At 37.0% G+C, this 17,345-nt stretch overlaps 1 protein-coding gene across 6 annotated transcripts; it reads left to right on the plus strand.

The window, feature by feature from the left end:
• The first annotated feature begins 484 nt into the window (after positions 1-484).
• On the plus strand, positions 485-17,057 carry LOC103695969 (thioredoxin O, mitochondrial-like). Of its 6 annotated transcripts, XR_015973045.2 has the most exons (8): positions 485-738; positions 827-892; positions 996-1,046; positions 5,001-5,080; positions 10,890-10,934; positions 13,724-13,818; positions 14,694-14,757; positions 16,341-17,057. XR_015973045.2 is itself a non-coding variant. In XM_088710498.2 (7 exons), the coding sequence occupies exons 1-7, from the start codon at positions 516-518 to the stop codon at positions 16,693-16,695; spliced, it is 915 nt and encodes a 304-aa protein (XP_088566624.1). In that variant the 5' UTR covers positions 485-515; the 3' UTR covers positions 16,696-17,057. The 6 variants fall into 6 exon arrangements, 4 of the variants coding, with proteins under 4 accessions (XP_088566624.1, XP_088566630.1, XP_008775652.1 ...); XR_016398311.1 differs by lacking the exon at positions 16,341-17,057 and having other exon boundaries at positions 12,108-13,818; positions 14,694-14,879; XM_088710498.2 differs by lacking the exon at positions 14,694-14,757.
• Positions 17,058-17,345: the final 288 nt, after the last annotated feature.

Consider the following 17,345-nt stretch of genomic DNA (forward strand, 5'->3'; position numbering starts at 1 on the left):
CATGTTATAGTTGTGGGCGGACTGGACACCTGGCACGTGATTGCCCGTACAGGAGGAGGAATGAGCCCAGACCTCCTGTACTTGGTGACCAGAGGCCAAGAAGCAATGCTCGAGTTTTGCACTGACCTACCAAGATGCTAGTGCCAATGATCGGGTGGTAACAGGTATATTACCAGTCAGTTTGATTGATCCCTCTATTTTGTTCGATTCTGGCACTATGCATTCCTTTATGGGAATTTAATTTTCCCACGTTTCTAATGGAAAAAACTTTTCCATGAAATGTTAGAATTATATTTTCATGAAAATACAACTTTTTCTATTCTCTTTTTTAAAAATTCTAACCAATGTATAATTTTTATTATATTTTTAATAAAAATTAGATTTTTAATATCTCTCTTCTTTTCAACCAAACGTGCCCCAAGTGGCACTGGTCTTTTTTTTTGGGCAGTGTATGTACAATATATGAATATAGTTGCGGCTTAAACCCTTCCCACCCGGTTGAAAGAAGAAACGCGATGGGACGAGGGATTCTTCTGCTACGCTCTTCTCTCCTCCGCCCCCTTCTCCACGCCCACCTCTCCACCAACCCTCTCCCCGCCCAAAACCACCCTCCTCTCCTTTCCCGCCATGGAGTCCTTCCCTCGCCTCCCAATGCCTCCCGCCCGCGTACCCTCCCCCCCTCCCGCCCCTCCTCCGACGCTCTCTTCCTCTCTCGCCGGCCCTTCTCTTCCTCTTCGAGTAGTCTTCTTCTCCTTCTTATTCTCCTGTTCTCTCTTCATTTCTTATTGCTTCTAGTGTGGGAATTCTTTTGTGAAATGGTTTGCAGGTCCATCGAACATTGTTCTCATCGGCTCCGAGGAAGCGTTGGACACCGCACTCACCAAGGTTCAGGGTCAGTAGATTCTTTGTGCGTCTCTATGTTTTTATTTGATTTGCTTTTTGTTGTTTTAAGGGGAGGAAATTGTAAATTTACTTAGATTGTAATTTGGTTCCAGATGAGAAATTGCCGGCGATTTTCTACTTCACGGCCGTCTGGTGCGGACCTTGTAAGATTCTTCTTGAACTTATCATGATTGAAATTAGAGATTTGGGTGCATGGCTTCTGACTTTTCTTTTGGCTATGTTTTCTCTATTGTGAATCCTTGGAAGAAATGGGAGAATCCCCATAAAGAACTGGATGCGAGTTCAAGTTGTAGGATTTGAGGCATGCTACAGCTTTATTTTTTTTTCCTTATGCCAAAAAATTTGGTGTTTCATCTAATTTTGGGTGTTTCTTGATAAAAATGAGATGAAAGTAAATTATTTTCAAACATTATAAAAAAGATAACAAAATGTGAAACAAAATAATATTATAAGACATATCAAATAAATTTTTGTTATGCGTTCAACGGTTACTGCAATCAACTAATCAGAACTATGCGGCTTACTCTAGATGGAAACTTAAAATGATATTTCGCAGAGCAAAGGCATAGAGGACTCTTTTGGTTCACGGGAAGAGGAGGGTACAAAGTTTGTTCAATAGGAAAATAGAGCAATGCCCTATGTTTGGTTGGAGTTTTCGAAGGAGAGAGATGGAAAAGTAGCTTTTCTATAGGAATAAGATTTTCATATTTCATGGAAAAGAAAATCCACGTGGGATGTTGGAAAAATTCAATTCTCACTGGTTGAAAATTAGGGTATATTTTTCTCTAAAAGTATATTTAAGCTTTTAGATAAAATGGGATAAGGTCTTTCTCTTTATTAAGGGGGTAAGAGGTATTTTACATAACTAGGTAGTTTACATCACTTTTTAAGAAAAGTAAATGCTCAATCAAACATAAACCACTCCGGAATTTGTTACTTTTCCGTGATCAACAAACATGCAAAAACCACTTTTTCATGCATCATATACCTAGGCATCAGTTTCTTGGGAAAAACATTCTAGTGAGAAATTTTTTTTGGCAAACCAAATGAGTCTAGAATGTAGTAATTGTATATGTCATCAAATAAAAACAAATAAAATACTTGGCAACTCAAGGATCCAACAAATTAAATTCAAACAGCTAAAATTAGGTGCATAATCATTTCAATGTCTTGTTCAATTTCACACACCCCCTCCACCTCTATATAGATGTAAATTTGAAATATAATAATGTGGCTTTTGGTTTCCCTGGTGTGCAAACACATGGTGAAATAGTAGTGCGATTAATGCAGATTTAGAATAATGTGCGATAAAAAAAAATCCCTGAATCTGCATAAAAGTGTGGCTTTGCTGGAGTTAGCGGGTACAGACCTCAGCTTTGTTGGAAGCAACATCTTAATGGAATTCATTTTGTCTAAACTCATGCATCTCAAAAGAAATAGATCGATTTCATTCAAGAAATTTCTGACAAGGTTCAACCATGTGTATTTCTGTATGAAAATATGAAATCTTTTGTTTTGATGCATTCACAAACCAATATAAGAAATTATATATTGTTATCCAAAATTAGATGTTTAGATATGGATGAAAAAGTCCCAAACTGTATTTTTGCATGACCTCATTTTGGAATAGACTTATATTCTTTATGGAGGTTATGCTATAGAGGATTTTCAAAAATGTTTAAGTATAAGCTCTTGGGAAAGCAGTAGTAGTGTAATTAGAAACTTCAGTATTTATACTTTTAGATCAAAATGACCAGAGGAGTACTATGAATGAGTGAAGAAAAATTGTAGGGTTTTGCATGTACAAGCCATTCTCTCTGCGATTTAGAGATTTTGGAGGTCTGTTTGTGTTTCACTGGACACTATGCACAAACATGCCATGTGTTCTTACTTGCAAGGTTTGTATTGCCAATGTGGTTAACAGGGTGGGAAAGTTGTGAGCATAATTGTTTTTAAAGACTGTAGGTGGTGGACAAGTGGCTAAGGGCCTGCCTGGTGTTATGTAGGCATCAAAGGTCACAGAATTGTAAAATTCAGAAGATTTAAAAATAATAGACAATCAAGTGAAATCCAAAAAATTTTTATAATGAAAAAAATGAATTAAGACATATCAAATAAGTTATAGTAAGTCAATAGAGGTGCCAACTTACTAACATTTAATTCTAATTCATAGACCGATTTCATCCTCCATGCTCAAACATGATGCAAAAGATTAAGAAAGGCTCCTAGAAAATCCTGCCTAGACAGCTGCCTAGGTTTTAAAACATTAGTAAATGTCTGATTGAACAAAATTCCTACTTTTGTTTTCCAAGTAGTAGATGGATTCTAGTTGGGCTTTCATTGAGTTATATGGGCCCAATGATCCTTGTATGCGAGGTAAGTTTTTCAATAGAATTGGGGAGGGGAGATTGTTAAATTTGTATTGACTTGAGTGCTTTTTGTTTTGTTTAAAGAAAAAGAGGCCAAATTTGTAAAAGTAAAATGATGCTACAGCAAGGTCTTTGTTAGAAGATATGAGCTAGTTGGTGGTACACATGTAACTAATTATTTTACTAAGTCAGACTTTATAGATGATCAAGATCGACGGATTTTGGTGGCAAAGATTGGAAAAACAATTTTTTAATGTCTTTAGAATCTTTTCTATTTCAGACTATATTCAATTTTATCAGTTTCGAAAACAGGAGCTGGGGTTCAAAGCTTTTGGACTGAAAAAAAAAGGGACAAAAGAATCTTGATCTTTGAGTTTTGAAGGCTTGTTGTGACCTTGATGTTGGAGTAGTAATGCGCTGTGGCATAAGGTAGAAACTTGAAATATATTTAGATCATTTATAATGTTGAAGTCAATATTGGGAATATGGAGTATAATCTTTCATGTTTGCTGGAGCCTGTTGGAGATCCAATATTTAAATCTTTTGGTATTCATGATATAAGACACATGGATTGGATGATATTTTGCTCTTATTCATGTTATTAAGATGATTTTTAGGCTGGTACTTTTGATGGTCAAGTGGAACACCAATGCAAGCATTATTGTCTTAACTCCATAGAATGGTTTTGCTTATAATGTCCAATTGTCCTTAGTCCTTATATAAAAAATTTACAAGTTAACCAGAACTGTTTAAATCAATATACTAAAGTAATCAATTGGATCAATTATGTTTGACAATTAATGTTTCTTTCAATAAGATAATCATTTTTTTGGGAAGTATTAGAGATATTAAATTGAAAATTCCAAGCTTAATCACATTGGTAACAAAAATTCGAAAAAACAATGTGGGGATAGAAAAAAAGGCTAGCTCCAATACTAAATCCTGTAGGCATCTTCTATTCCTTTGTGGGGATTTTACAAAAACAACCTACTTTAGTTTACTTTTTGCAGATTCAGACCACTTCTATCTTACCGCAAGAATGACCCAGGTTTAAAATTTTCAGGTTCTTTTGTCCATGGCCTTTGCGGGTACACTCTGATCATATGTTTGAGCAAGAGTTGAATGCACATATTTTTTATGGTGAATGCACATAAGTCATAATGGGTGTATGTATTTTTATGCCAACGTACATACTTTGATACTGAATGCACATATTTATTGAGCGTGCAATGCACATTCACTAGTTGGAGTGTATCCATGTGGCTAGGGCCATTTCTGCAAAAGTCCCGTCTTTTGTTTCATGATTATAAGTTAATGACATTTGTCAATTTGACATTTTAAATGTTTGAATAGTTCTAAGTGGTCGACTAACATAAAGGGGACCATCATGAAAGATATTTGACAAGAATTCAAGCAAACACAATGAAGTTTTGATAGGTTATAAATTGTATTGGTTCTTTTGCCCATTAGGGAAGACTAAGAATATGTTCAGGTCAGGCTCTGTTTTTTTAAGACTTCAAGTATTACATGAAATGTACTATCATCCTTTTTCTATAATTAGCTTGCATGGCTCATGAATGCATGCATAGTGCTGAATGGTTTTCTGCTGTAGGTTTTTACATAAATTATATTCTATATCATGCTAATCTCATTTTTTATCACAAAGTGAAGTGTATTATATTAATTATTTTCTTGAAGTTTAACTCTTTTGTTGTCTTTGTTTTGTAGGCAGGTTTATATCTCCAATAATTGAAGAGATGAGTCAGAAATTCCCACATGTCACTACATATAAGATTGACATTGATCTGGTAACTTGAATTTGTGTTGTTTATATAGCATATTGTTCATTTTGAAAATGGAAGTCATTTTCTTCCTTACTGGTCTAGATTCTATAGTGCAGATATTGTTGTTTTAACTTTTAAAGTAATGAGGTTTACCTTTGGTCTTGACATTTTAACATTAACAACTTTCCCTCTGCTATATTGGTGATGCCTGAAGCATAAATATGATAGGTTTCGGTGGACAAGATACTCACAGTGGATAGGCTCCAACTTAGGGGTTCCTTTTTGATAAACATGTCCAATGTTTTCGTAGTGTCTGTAGCAGAGCAATTGTCCATTCCTAAAATATTCTGTTGGGAGATTTGCAGTTGTTTGGTGTTGCCCAAAGCCCTCAAGGAATTCTATTGAAGATGGACTATGCATTACAGCTTACAAAGTTAGTTCATGTTGTACACGTCTTACACTGGACAATTCTGTAGGATGTAAGGAGCAGGATAAAGAAATACATGAAAAATGCACATGCATGCTTCGTGGGTGATAAGCTTGATGCAACTTTCTATCATTGCACAGTTAAATCTATAGGGAACTCGAGGATTTTTCTTTGCATCAATTGGGCGATCATTTGATCTCCATAATTGCAGTTAGGCCCTTGGACTGGCCGATCAAGGTATTATGTTTTGTTTGGTTGTTACACACCATTGTGTATACACGTATTTCTTCTAATAAAATTTTTAACTGTCATGTTTAAAATATAATTTTTTGCTGGTAATTTATGCTTGAATTTGCATCAAATTGTAGCATGTAGCATATAAATCTGACCATTTATGGCTAGGCATATTTGTGGTTCCATATACATATACATGCATGTACATGTATAAAGTGTACACCTACATATTTTTATGTATGTGCACATATGTAGATAAATATATTTTCTGTGTCTTTGATTAACTCCTAGAGAGTGTGAAAATTCATTCAGCAGGTCCATGACAATGTCAAGAGAGGATAAGTATCTGATGGCCAAGCACAACCTGAATGCTTGTTTTTGTATTCTAGAATATAATGTTTGTGTGATCCTATTTACCTGACTTTTCCACTGTCGTGTTCTCAGAACAATCTCAAGATATGGCTAAACTACCCCTTCACTCTAGAGGTCATCATTCAAAAATTAACCCTAGAATTAATTTTGTTGCCCTCTAGAACTGCTAGATCTATTGTCTAAGTTCGCTTTCCACAAGGAACTCTTCACCTTAATCAAAAATTAACCCTAGAATTAATTTCTAACTTCAAAGCCCTAAGAGTTCTTTTTGTGATGTCGTAGTTCATTGGACTGAACTTAAAAACAGACTTTTATGCCCTTACACGTGCTTCCTATCATTACTATACAACTGTTCTGTCCTGTTTTCAGAAATGGGTAAGCAAACCATTCAAATAACCTGGATCCTATATTTCGTAGTCCCTTCCTAGTTACAGCAGGTTGTTCCCAAGTGTTTCTGTATGTTAGTCCTTGAACTTGTTTCCTTTCTTTCTACATGTAGACTTAGTGAGAAAGCATTTTCATTTTCATTCTATTGCCTGACATCATGTAGAAGTGAAGCTAACTGTTGAACAGTTATGAGAGAAACAAATAAATGGTTGACTGCATGCATGATGTGGAGTTCGATGATGGTAAGGTGGTTGAGATTAAAAAGGTTAATGCCAAAGCTACATTTAAGAAATATGAGGCCATCTGAATTTTTTGTAAACGTATTCTCTACTTCTAATATTTTTCAATTGCTTGAATACTTGAACACCAGTTCTATATTCATTTATGAAGTTTCAGTCATGCACAATGGTCATGCTGAAGATACGAACTTCAAGAAGCAAGGATTCAGATTACTTTCTGTTCTAGTTTGCACAATACTTTTATGTGTTAGAAGTGAATTTTTTGTGAAAAAACATGGTGGGTATCATGAATACCCTGTCAGCTGGAATAGTCATCCACTGTCTGATCAAACGTGGCTATTGACTGAAGATTCCAGGATTTGGATCCATATCTTTATGTGAGATATGTGTTTATTCACCTGTTAAAATAATGGAAGAGAAGTAGAATTTAGAGTATCAAAGAGAAGGGGAAGGAATTAATTAAACATGAAGGACAAGAAAGTGGGAATAAAAGTATTTGAGTTGTTCTAAAGTCCTATTGTAGCTGACAGGTTGGGTTGAGGAATTCTTATAGTCATTTATGTTTGTGGATTGGAGTGGTTAAACATCTTTGTATCAGGCTCCAGGAAGTTCCTATTTTTTTAGCAATAAAAAACTATTTTAAAAAAGGGTTGATATTATGTAAAGGCCTAGGGAAGATGGGATTAAGTGTTGCTTTCTCATCTTGTTTTTAATTGATGGATTCCTACTAGCAGAAGATTTTCTGTATACGGGCGTGTTGGAGACCTATAAATATGGTCATCCATCCTTTCGCTCCACATAGTTGAGTTGCAATAAAATTCTTAATGAATTTTCCTTGTCTCAAATAATGCTCTTGTGATGGTTCTACAGGAGACACTATATAATTGTTCTCAAATTTTGATGGCGATAGGGTGGCAATAGGTTAGGTTTGGTTAAGGTCGGGTTGGATTAAGATGTTGGCACGGAAAAAAATATTGTTAACCTGAACCCAATCTTTTTGATAAATGGGTCAGATATCAAAACTTAAACCCAATAACACGATTTGTAATGTGCATAACCCATCTAATAAATTGGTTGAATGGAGTCGAGTATGCAATGACCTATTCTCCCAATTCGTTTGCTATCTCCCTCTTCTCTCTCTTGCTCTCAAATCCCTTCTCTCAAACCCTAGCCTTGAAATTGATGGAATACAAGCAATGTATCTCGAGTCCTCCCTCCCTCACTTCTCCTCTTAAGTAGAAATCCATATTTGATTGATTTCTATTGCTTTTGCGATTGGACTTGCCCTTGAAGAGGGAGGTGATGGCCACCAAGGTGGTAGCTCAGTGGAACTGGGCGTAGTCTTCTAACCGCAGGGTTCCAAGTTCGAATCGCCCCGCGCGTCGATTAAAATGTGGTGAAACTGCTTGGATTTGGGGTCTAGGAGCACTTATTGGTCCACTGGTAGCTTTGGTGGTGCCAGGTGTGATGTACGCACCTTCGGATGGGGAGGGTATGAGTAAATCGGTGTCTACCTGCATCGAACATTGTCCAGGTGGGGCGGGGGCCCAATGGGGGCTGCTACGCGGGGGTGGGCTTGTCTCTTCCTCCCCCCTACCCCTTTTGTTTAGCCAAAAAAAAAAGAAAAAAAGAAAAAAAAGAGAGAGAGGTGATGCTGTCAATGCTGATTGCACAGAGGACCACTCTTTGCTCTAGATGCTTGGGTGGTGTAGCCAACATAGCAATTGAAGAAGACATGCCAATAGGAGCTTGAGAATTTCTTGAGGGCAGTGAGGTTGAGGTGTACATCAAGGAGGCTAGTAGAGCAGCTGTTGGAGACGGTTTCACTGAGGGAATAACACTTCTAAAGGGGTTGACATAAATGGGGTGGAGATTGTTGAAAGGGGCATACTAGGCGGAGAAGCTATTAATGAGGACTGTCTCCTCACAAATGTTCTTATTATTGAGGTAGTGGTTCTTGAAGGGTTTGTGCTTGGTATTTAGCGAGAAAAGGGGCAGCACAAAGCAGGAGATCTGGGTTTTGAAGGAGGCATTAGGAGGCAAGTTAGAGGGATGTGGAGTGTGGTAGATTATACTGAGTGAATGTAAGAAAGGCTGGACTCATTCGAAGGCTGCCCCAGATCCTTTATCCCTAAATAAGTTTTAAATGGCCTGGATCATAATCATGTCAATACAACCCAGTTATTAAAAGGGTTATATCAGGTTAGATAGATTAGGCTCTTAACCTCTACCCAACCAGTTTAATAAATAGGTAAGTTGACCTATTTATGACCCAACTTCTTTGTTGCCAAACCTGAACATGCTTCTTTCCGATCAGGTTATCGGGCTGGGTTGTTGGGTCATGGACTATCACATCAGATGGTGATGATGACTCCCTTAATCTCCTTCGTTCTTAGTTGGTCTTTTTCCTCTACTCCTTAGAACTCCTAAATTAGTATTTGATACTTAGTTCTTTATGCTATCCACATCATCCTATTTATAAAAGCTTCCACATCTAGTTTGCTAGTAATGAGCCTTCTGATTCACCCTAGTTTTTTCTTTTCATAGTTTTGGGGTGTAAGATTGATTCTGTGCTCTTTTATAACCCTATTTGTCCATTCGATTAAACTCTCTTCGTGTTTGGAATATCAAGGATCAAACCCATATCGAAGATTGTCTTGTCAAATGGTATCAGTGAGTACATATAGATTTGTCCTGAACACCCCTGATACAACAATTTTGGCTGAACCAAATATGGTTTTAGCCTCTATGTCATCTTTTCTGGGCTTGATGTTATCCATTTTTTCAAGAAATAAGACAGGAGTGTAAATTTAAGTGCCCTAGCCATGGTCTTCTGTCTGTGCTGAAGTCAATGATATTATATTTATCGCATAAGATCACATAACTTGGAATCGAAAATAAAGATTTAAAACATACATATTTGTAACACAATGAGCAACTATGTATAGCATCAAGGTTTTTAAGGGGACATTTTATATAAGATAAAGTTTTGTAGAAATATAGTACGTATTTCAATTTTCTCCTCTTCTTCAAGAACAGACAATCAGTGCAATCCTTAGATTAGCATGATCTCTCTATTGTATCGAGTTAAAAATCTAACAAGGAACTGATTAGTACCTAATTCTGGATTAAATTCCTTAATTTCTATTTGCTTTACAACTTGATTTGCTGTTTCTTTACTTGGTCCAAAATTCAAACAGAAAACATGTTTTTTTTAGCCCCGATCTTCAATAATCCAATGTTGAATCCTACTAAGATAGGCATATGATGTTCCTAGGATTTTCCTTTGCTTGTTTTCATATACAAATGGTGAAGAACAAGCTTTTTTCCCCACTAAAAACCATTCTCAAGCAGTACCAAGCGGTATTGCTCAGTTTGGGCATCAGCTCAGACTCGGTATGGGGTGATGATCTGCCACAGATCATTTGATTCAGGGTTGGTATTTTCCTGAACTGAGACCCTCTGTACTGTTTTAGGATTGGTATGGTATGTACTGAGCGACTTGCATCAAATCAACTGGTTTTTCAAACCTTTTTTTTTTTTACCAATGGCAGTACAAAAGAAAGTGTCTAGGGATCAAGATATGCTTGTTATTTGCTCTTTCAAGTCATCCTTTAACTGCCTGTCCCCATCCATGCATAGACATGTTCTGCAAAAATGTCTGACCAAGTACCAAGTGCATACCCTAGTTTATCTAATGCTCCCATTTTTCTATTTTTCATGTTACTTGGTGAGTTGGTGCAACTTACCGTTAGAAAAAGATAAACTCTATGCTGTGAAGTGCTCACTAATTAAATCGTCAACATCCAATATTTCTTGTATTCTGTTATTGTTTATTTCTTCCATAAATACTGCTTGTTCAGTTCGGGTGTTTTATTTATGGAAGCCCAAATATACCTGATTATGCTGCTTGGTCGATATCTATCTTGGTTGATATCTTTGCTCAGCATAAGCGAAGAAGTTAGCAGAAGCCAACTCATTTTACTTTGGTAGTTTGGTTGATTAGTTGAAACTTGATTAATGCACTTATTGAGCTTTGTTAATCTCCGTCGGTGTATTTTAAGCACATATATTCATTACTTTCTCATTTTTGTGTGCCTCTCTTTCTACATCAATTATACTATTGCTTTATGGTCATAAAGTTCTTGTTAAAACAATGATGCTCTCTTTTCAGGAGGGCCTCGGGGGCATGCTAAGCAAGCTAAAGATTTACTCAGTGGTATGTTTTGTGCAATACTATGTTGAATTGTGATTCTTATATTAAGAATAGATAAATGCATCATTCAAAGTTACTGGCAGTATCATTTCACAATTCTATGCATCTTATAATTTTTGCTTATCTAGTTATTCTGATGCAACATCTTGTTATAACTACTTCAATAGAGATAATCTATGCAATGTTTTAGCAAGGATTTAAAAATGGAGATACAAATCTCTGGCAGCTACTGTCTGGTACAGTATGTACTGTGATTCGTGGTTGATTTGGGTTGGTGCATACATGATTTAGCCCTGAGGATTTACCAGGTACCTATTCTTGGATAATATGGTATGTACGGGCTGGTACCGGCTGGTATGCCTGGTATTTTGAATCCTTGGTTTTGAGTAGTATGGGAGCATATCGCTTGGACAAGAATGATACAGTTTTCCCTCAGAGAAGTTAACAGTAGACAAGCTTAATTTCTCATTTTCCTCTAGCAATTCTGGGGCAAGATAGCACCTGCAAAACTTTCATTATTTCTACATAGCCATTTAAAATATCCATGCATGAGAAGGATGGATTGATCATAATAATTTTCACGGTTGTGTTGTGCTATTGACTTAATGAGGACATCAAGTTGTGGATCCTGACAGAAAATTCTGAAGCACTGCTTCCATGTGCATCAAACTTCTAAGAAATGATGATTAATCTTGGCATGTTTATTGCAGTTGTGAAATTTTGACTTTAAAGGAGTTCTATATGCCATTGCATTTGATCATAGAGTCTAGCAGACTCTCGAAGAAACATACTCTGAGACCAAATATTATAGTAGCGGTAGTAGCAATGCTGGTAACTGTAAAATTTGCAACTCTCACTGCAGTGATTGCAGGAGCACTAGGTAATTAGACATGAGCTATAAATATAAAATGACTAATAACAGAAGACAGTTCTAATTCATTTTTCTAGTCAGCATATGCAAAAATGTGAAAAGAAGGTGTCAAGGACAACACTAAACCATGACTCTTCTATAAATACTTAAATTGCAATACTAACAAAGAATATCTTTTTCAAAGCGAAGAGAAATTAAAGACTATGTTGGTTTAGGAAGTAAAATTTGTATTTGTGTATTTTGTTTTAAATCATAAAAGCCCTATTAGTTTTGAGAACATGTTTTCTTTTGTTGGCATTGACTAGGTTTCTGGGAGGTTCTGTTCAACTTTATGCTCAGCAGTCACTATGAATAAAAATGTTCTCCAGCTATGATTGAAGTGCACAAGGGTAATTGGGAAGTAGTCACATGGTCACAAATGCATCAAAAGTTTAAATGTGGTAAAAACTAGCTTCAGTAACCAGTTGGCAGAATTCCTGTGCTTGTGTGTCACCATGTAATACAATCAGTGATATCTTTGGATTTGAAATGTCTTAGACTTCATCTTGCATTGCTTCTTTCTAGCACCAAGGAACACAGTGGGGATATGTGGTTCTTTAATACTTGTTGCTTGCAGAAAAAATTGACCGAGTTATCAGCTTTGATGCTAAAAGGTGGATTCTACAGATCTGGAGTGTCAAAGCTAGCTTAGTTAAGATACACTTAGAAGGATTTTCAGTCTTTCCAAAAATTATATGATTAAAAAGTGCAAGAGTCCACTGGAACTTTAATACGATTCCATGGTCATCATCTCTCTCCAAAGAAACACTTATTCAAGTGATCCTCTTAGCTCTCACTAAGTACAGACAGACACTTCAGTTAATTAGCTGAAAGTAGTAGAACAGGTTATATACATGGAAGATGTTACCTAACCAAAACTTGGTCAATGAGATTGACATGGGAGATTATGGCAAGTTCAACTGACCTTTCCTTGCTATTGGCCTCAGAATGGGATGTAACTCCATGTTTGGGTTTATAGATAGAGAATCTGTAACATGGATTACCAAAAGCTAATTCTTTAAAATGAAAGTAATTATGAAAGTTGATAATGATTGAGGAAAAAATTACAGAGAGCGGAAGCGAGTAAATCAGTTGTTTGCTAGAAGATAGAAAATTTGTTGATTTGATCTCAGGCAACAATAACTGTTGGACAGTTTGACTCCATTTACAAATTCAAATCGAAGCAAACAGGTAAAACATCATCGTCGTATATAACCATTCGCTTTAAATTGGATGTCCAAATTAACCATTCGTCTTGCCGTATGAGTCATGAGTCTACCTTCCATTTATTGCTTAAGCCTTTAACAAGTTCTGGGTTCTTGTTAAACCTTCACAAATGGCATATTGTTGCCAAAAGACAATCAGAAATAATGGTTATTGCTAGAACAGACTTGCATGGAAGCCTGTGAAGACTTACAGTTATATTCATCGGGAAGGATGAGGCCACTGACTGGCTGACTAACAAGGCAAGGTGCAATAAGTTCTATGGGACTTTTTTTTTTCCATTGGAGTTGTTGCAAATGGCTTATCAAGATTTAGGAGGAAGCTTTCAAAGATGTAATTAGTACTCTAGCCTCGGCTGAACAATGAAAAAAGGGTAAAAAATGTCACTTCTGCAAGAAGTTGAGGACAAATAACATAGGATGAAGTCATGTTTCTCCAAGTTGTTCATAATTTTTTACAATATGATTCCCATATTAAATAGATAGTAGTTTTTCTTTCGATTACCTTTCCTTTTGCGATATAATGAAACTCATTCTTATATTCAATCTAATTTGGATGTTAGTCTCTAGAGCCAAGACTTCATCGGCTGTTCGGTTCTCCTAGACATCTTTTGTGCATGTTATTTAGATTTGTCTACTGAAAGTTGTTTCTTATGCAGCCTACTTTTCACTTCTTTCAAAATGGTCAAAAGGCTGCAGAAATTGTTGGTGCTGATGCCACAAAACTGAAGAACACCATGGAAGATCTTTACAAGTAACTCTTTGGCACCAACACCTTTTCTAATTGAAACAACTGTTTTTTCAGTAATGGCACCACGCTTGTCCTGAAACCATGCAAAAATATTTTGGTTTCTTATATTGATATTATTATGTGAAGTCTGAGGTCGACCCGATATTGAACATTCAATTTGGAAATCAAGGAAACCTTCCTTGTCTGTTAAATAATCATTACCACACTGCAATGAAGTCTTGGTAAATATTTGAACTTACATATGATTCAAGGTACAAGATCAGGATAACATAGTAAAAGGGCTTTGCAGCTGCTCGTGTTGTATTCAGGAGATAACTGCTGCACGGGGGTGAGTCACTGAGGCAGGAGATGATGGGACATGGTATTGCAGAGGCTGCTAATGCTGTGATCCTAGACTCTTGGGATCATTAAAATGATGCATGTGGGATTGGTTTGCATGCTGCACCCGTGTGGCTGCAGGCCTTTACTGGCCACTGCATCGTGCCAGCACATTCAGCACTTGGGGGCTTGCGCACGGACCAATCGGGCACGCGTCACCTGGGGATAGCACCCTGCTCCACCCTCTTACAGGAGGATCTGTGCTCATTAAAAATTTCCTGTTAGATGAATTGTACTGTACTATCGTGGAAACATATTGTTCTTAGGATTAATGGCCTAAGCTTTTCAAATCTCTCTGCTTCTCCCTTGACCTTTTCTGCTTAGATAAATCTTGGTCCTGTGGGGGATATCAAATGGATTGTAGCTGGCACTCGATACAAGCCCTAAGCTAATTGTGCATGTTCCCCACATGATAATGATTTGTTTTGCTTGGACTATGTGATTTGACTGAAATACTGCTAAATGGTTAACGTTTTTTTTTTTTTTTTTATAACAAACAGGAAGGACTAGATAGAAGATGCTGTGTGGGGACAGATGCAGTTGCCTATTCTGATGCAAATTTTGGTCTGTGCTTTTATCTTTGTTGCATCTTATAGAGCTTGATAATTTTTCAGAACTGTGCTTTCACAGGTTTCAGATATAGTTAAAAAAACATATTTAATTTCTAAAGAAGCATTTGCGTTCCATTAATTTCTTTGCTGTGATCTGTTCTGAGGTTAAACCACAGTCCTAACCATCTCTAACTCGATTCAATTTGTGCCAAAGCTAGCTGGATCTGAGACTTTTGTGAGACTTCGTAAGTATGAAACTGCTCAACTAAAGTTCGGCTTATGGCCAGAGCCTACTGTGACGATGGGAAGTTGAACCAGTCATTAGTGATTAAACAGACTGTGAATTATGCCACTGTGGCAAATAAATCCTCTCTATATACGTAATATCAGGGGTGCATGGTGGTTTGTCTCACAAATTGTACTTCAGATAGCTATTCCAGGTATTGATCTAAGGTTCTATTCATCATGCAAGGTACGGATGCAGGGTTGCAGGTGGTTTCGCGAGTTCAGTCATCAAATTTTTGGGTGAATATATTCTGAAATAAATTTTTTTGGTTAAATTGGACTGGATTAGGTGGGGTAAGCTCAGGCCATCCAATACTTGATCCATTTTAGATCCAATTAGCCCCGAAGGCAGTTTGCGCTGAGCGAGCAAGGAAAAGTCAGGTGTAGATCCAACCTGATTATCCAAAGAGCTCATAATTTAGATCCTGAGTCAACCTACATATCCAAAAGAATTGGATTGGGTCCATTGATTCATTGGTTGACTTGAAGCTTTTGCAGCACTAGCAATAGCAATGGGAGACCTTTGTGTGGTTATCCACAAACATGTTGCTTCTGTAAAAAGTAGAACAATTCAGAAGCATCACCTGATGACCTTCGGATGAGAATTTTCTTTGCTAAATCTGCATTAAATAAGCAAGATACGGTCACTTCGATCAACAGTAAAGGAGTTAGGGCAAAAGAGGATTGCCTTCTATAAGATCAAATGGATGTAAGCTGTACATCCAATGATCAAGGAGCAGAGTTTGCAATGGCTGATACCCTCTATGAAGTGCATTTTCCGTGTCAACTTTGAAAGCAAATAGCTCTTGCTTATATCTTTCATTACCTATGCAGAGTGAAAAAGAGTATAGAATACGCTGCCCCTTGGTCCCTTTTGGACAACATATGCAAGGTATCTAATTTGCTAGTGAGGACCTTAGATATTATTTTTCTCTGGTCATTAATGATCCCTGAAGTCTTCATAATTCAATAACCCAATCAAAATGTGGAAGGTTTAAAAGCTTCTTAAAAGCTTTGGACCATCTCAGAGGGTCCATCTTGACAAGTTGACACTCGAATTATATGAAAACAACGCATAGGCTTGGCGATACTAAAGGAGCATTAGAGTAAAATAACTTATCTAAATTAGCACTCCTAGAATAAAAGGTCCCTTTTATCTTTCAGTAGGAGACGCTTAAATTAGCTCATTCATGCCACCACACTTCAATAGAGAATTGAGCAAGATAGGGTTGACTGCCATCAACCCTGAGCAACTCAATTGCATGTTTTCCTGAGAAGAGGCACTAACAAATGAGGCATCATCTCTTGTAGGTACCACTGTATCTGCTTACAGTTATCCAAAAGAATAAAGATACATGGGTGTCACTTGAAAAAGTCCTTGTATCTGACATGGTCTGTCTCCAACTCAAACAGACAAATGTTGGTGGAAGAGCTACATGTGATCCCCTTATGGTCTCTTGTGGCAGCAGCCTCATCTCTTTGGGGTCAGAATGCCTTTCAAAAGCATCTGTGGGGGAAAATGGTTGCAGAACAGCAGGGGCCTGGCAGCCGTTATAGCTGGAGACATAATGCTTGGTACGCTTTTACCTCCACCCATACACCTGTCCTTGGGATGTGGTGTTCTTTGGCAGGCACTGGGATGCCCCTTTGCTTGGGGTACAAATGAGCTAGCAAAAGATTGGAATGTGCTCTTGGTGGTACTCTGAGAAAAGTAAATATCCACTTTTTTTTTCTTGAAAAGAGTAAAAGGTAAAATGGATTTATAGATTCATGTAGAAAGAATTTTTCATTGGGACACTTTTTTAATTCTTGCAAGCTTTGCATGATGGTCTATGAAATATGTAAGGTTGTGGGACAGGTCCAGTGTCAAGTGAAAACTCCCTTCAACTCTAAATTAGGAGACCTTTTTTTTTTTCCTTTTTTTTTTCTGGAGGGAAATATGGTGGGTATATTTTGCAGTCATGCTCGAAGCATGTATCTCACAGAGTGTACTTCACTTAATCTGACAATGAAAAGTTTGTGAATGTATATGGTTCTAAGTTGCTATTGCTATGAGATGTTTTAAATAATAATCCAAAATAATAAGACATCCCTCCGACATGGGGGATAGCACAATGAATTTAACTCAATTATATCATCCATGACCAATGAACTTTCCTATTTATATGTGTTAGTTATCTCTCATTAATAGAAGAGGTGGTGCCCTTAAGCCATGTCAATAGTCTCCGCCAATGCAATGGTTGCATATCAATTGGCCTTCCTGACATGGCTTGATAGCCTACCATATATCCACTTCTCAACTCCTAATTGTAAAGC

Source organism: Phoenix dactylifera, chromosome 14, assembly GCF_051530095.1.
Source record: "Phoenix dactylifera cultivar Ajwa chromosome 14, Ajwa_hap1_PhDact_Kaust_v1.1, whole genome shotgun sequence".
Classification (NCBI taxonomy): domain Eukaryota; kingdom Viridiplantae; phylum Streptophyta; class Magnoliopsida; order Arecales; family Arecaceae; genus Phoenix; species Phoenix dactylifera.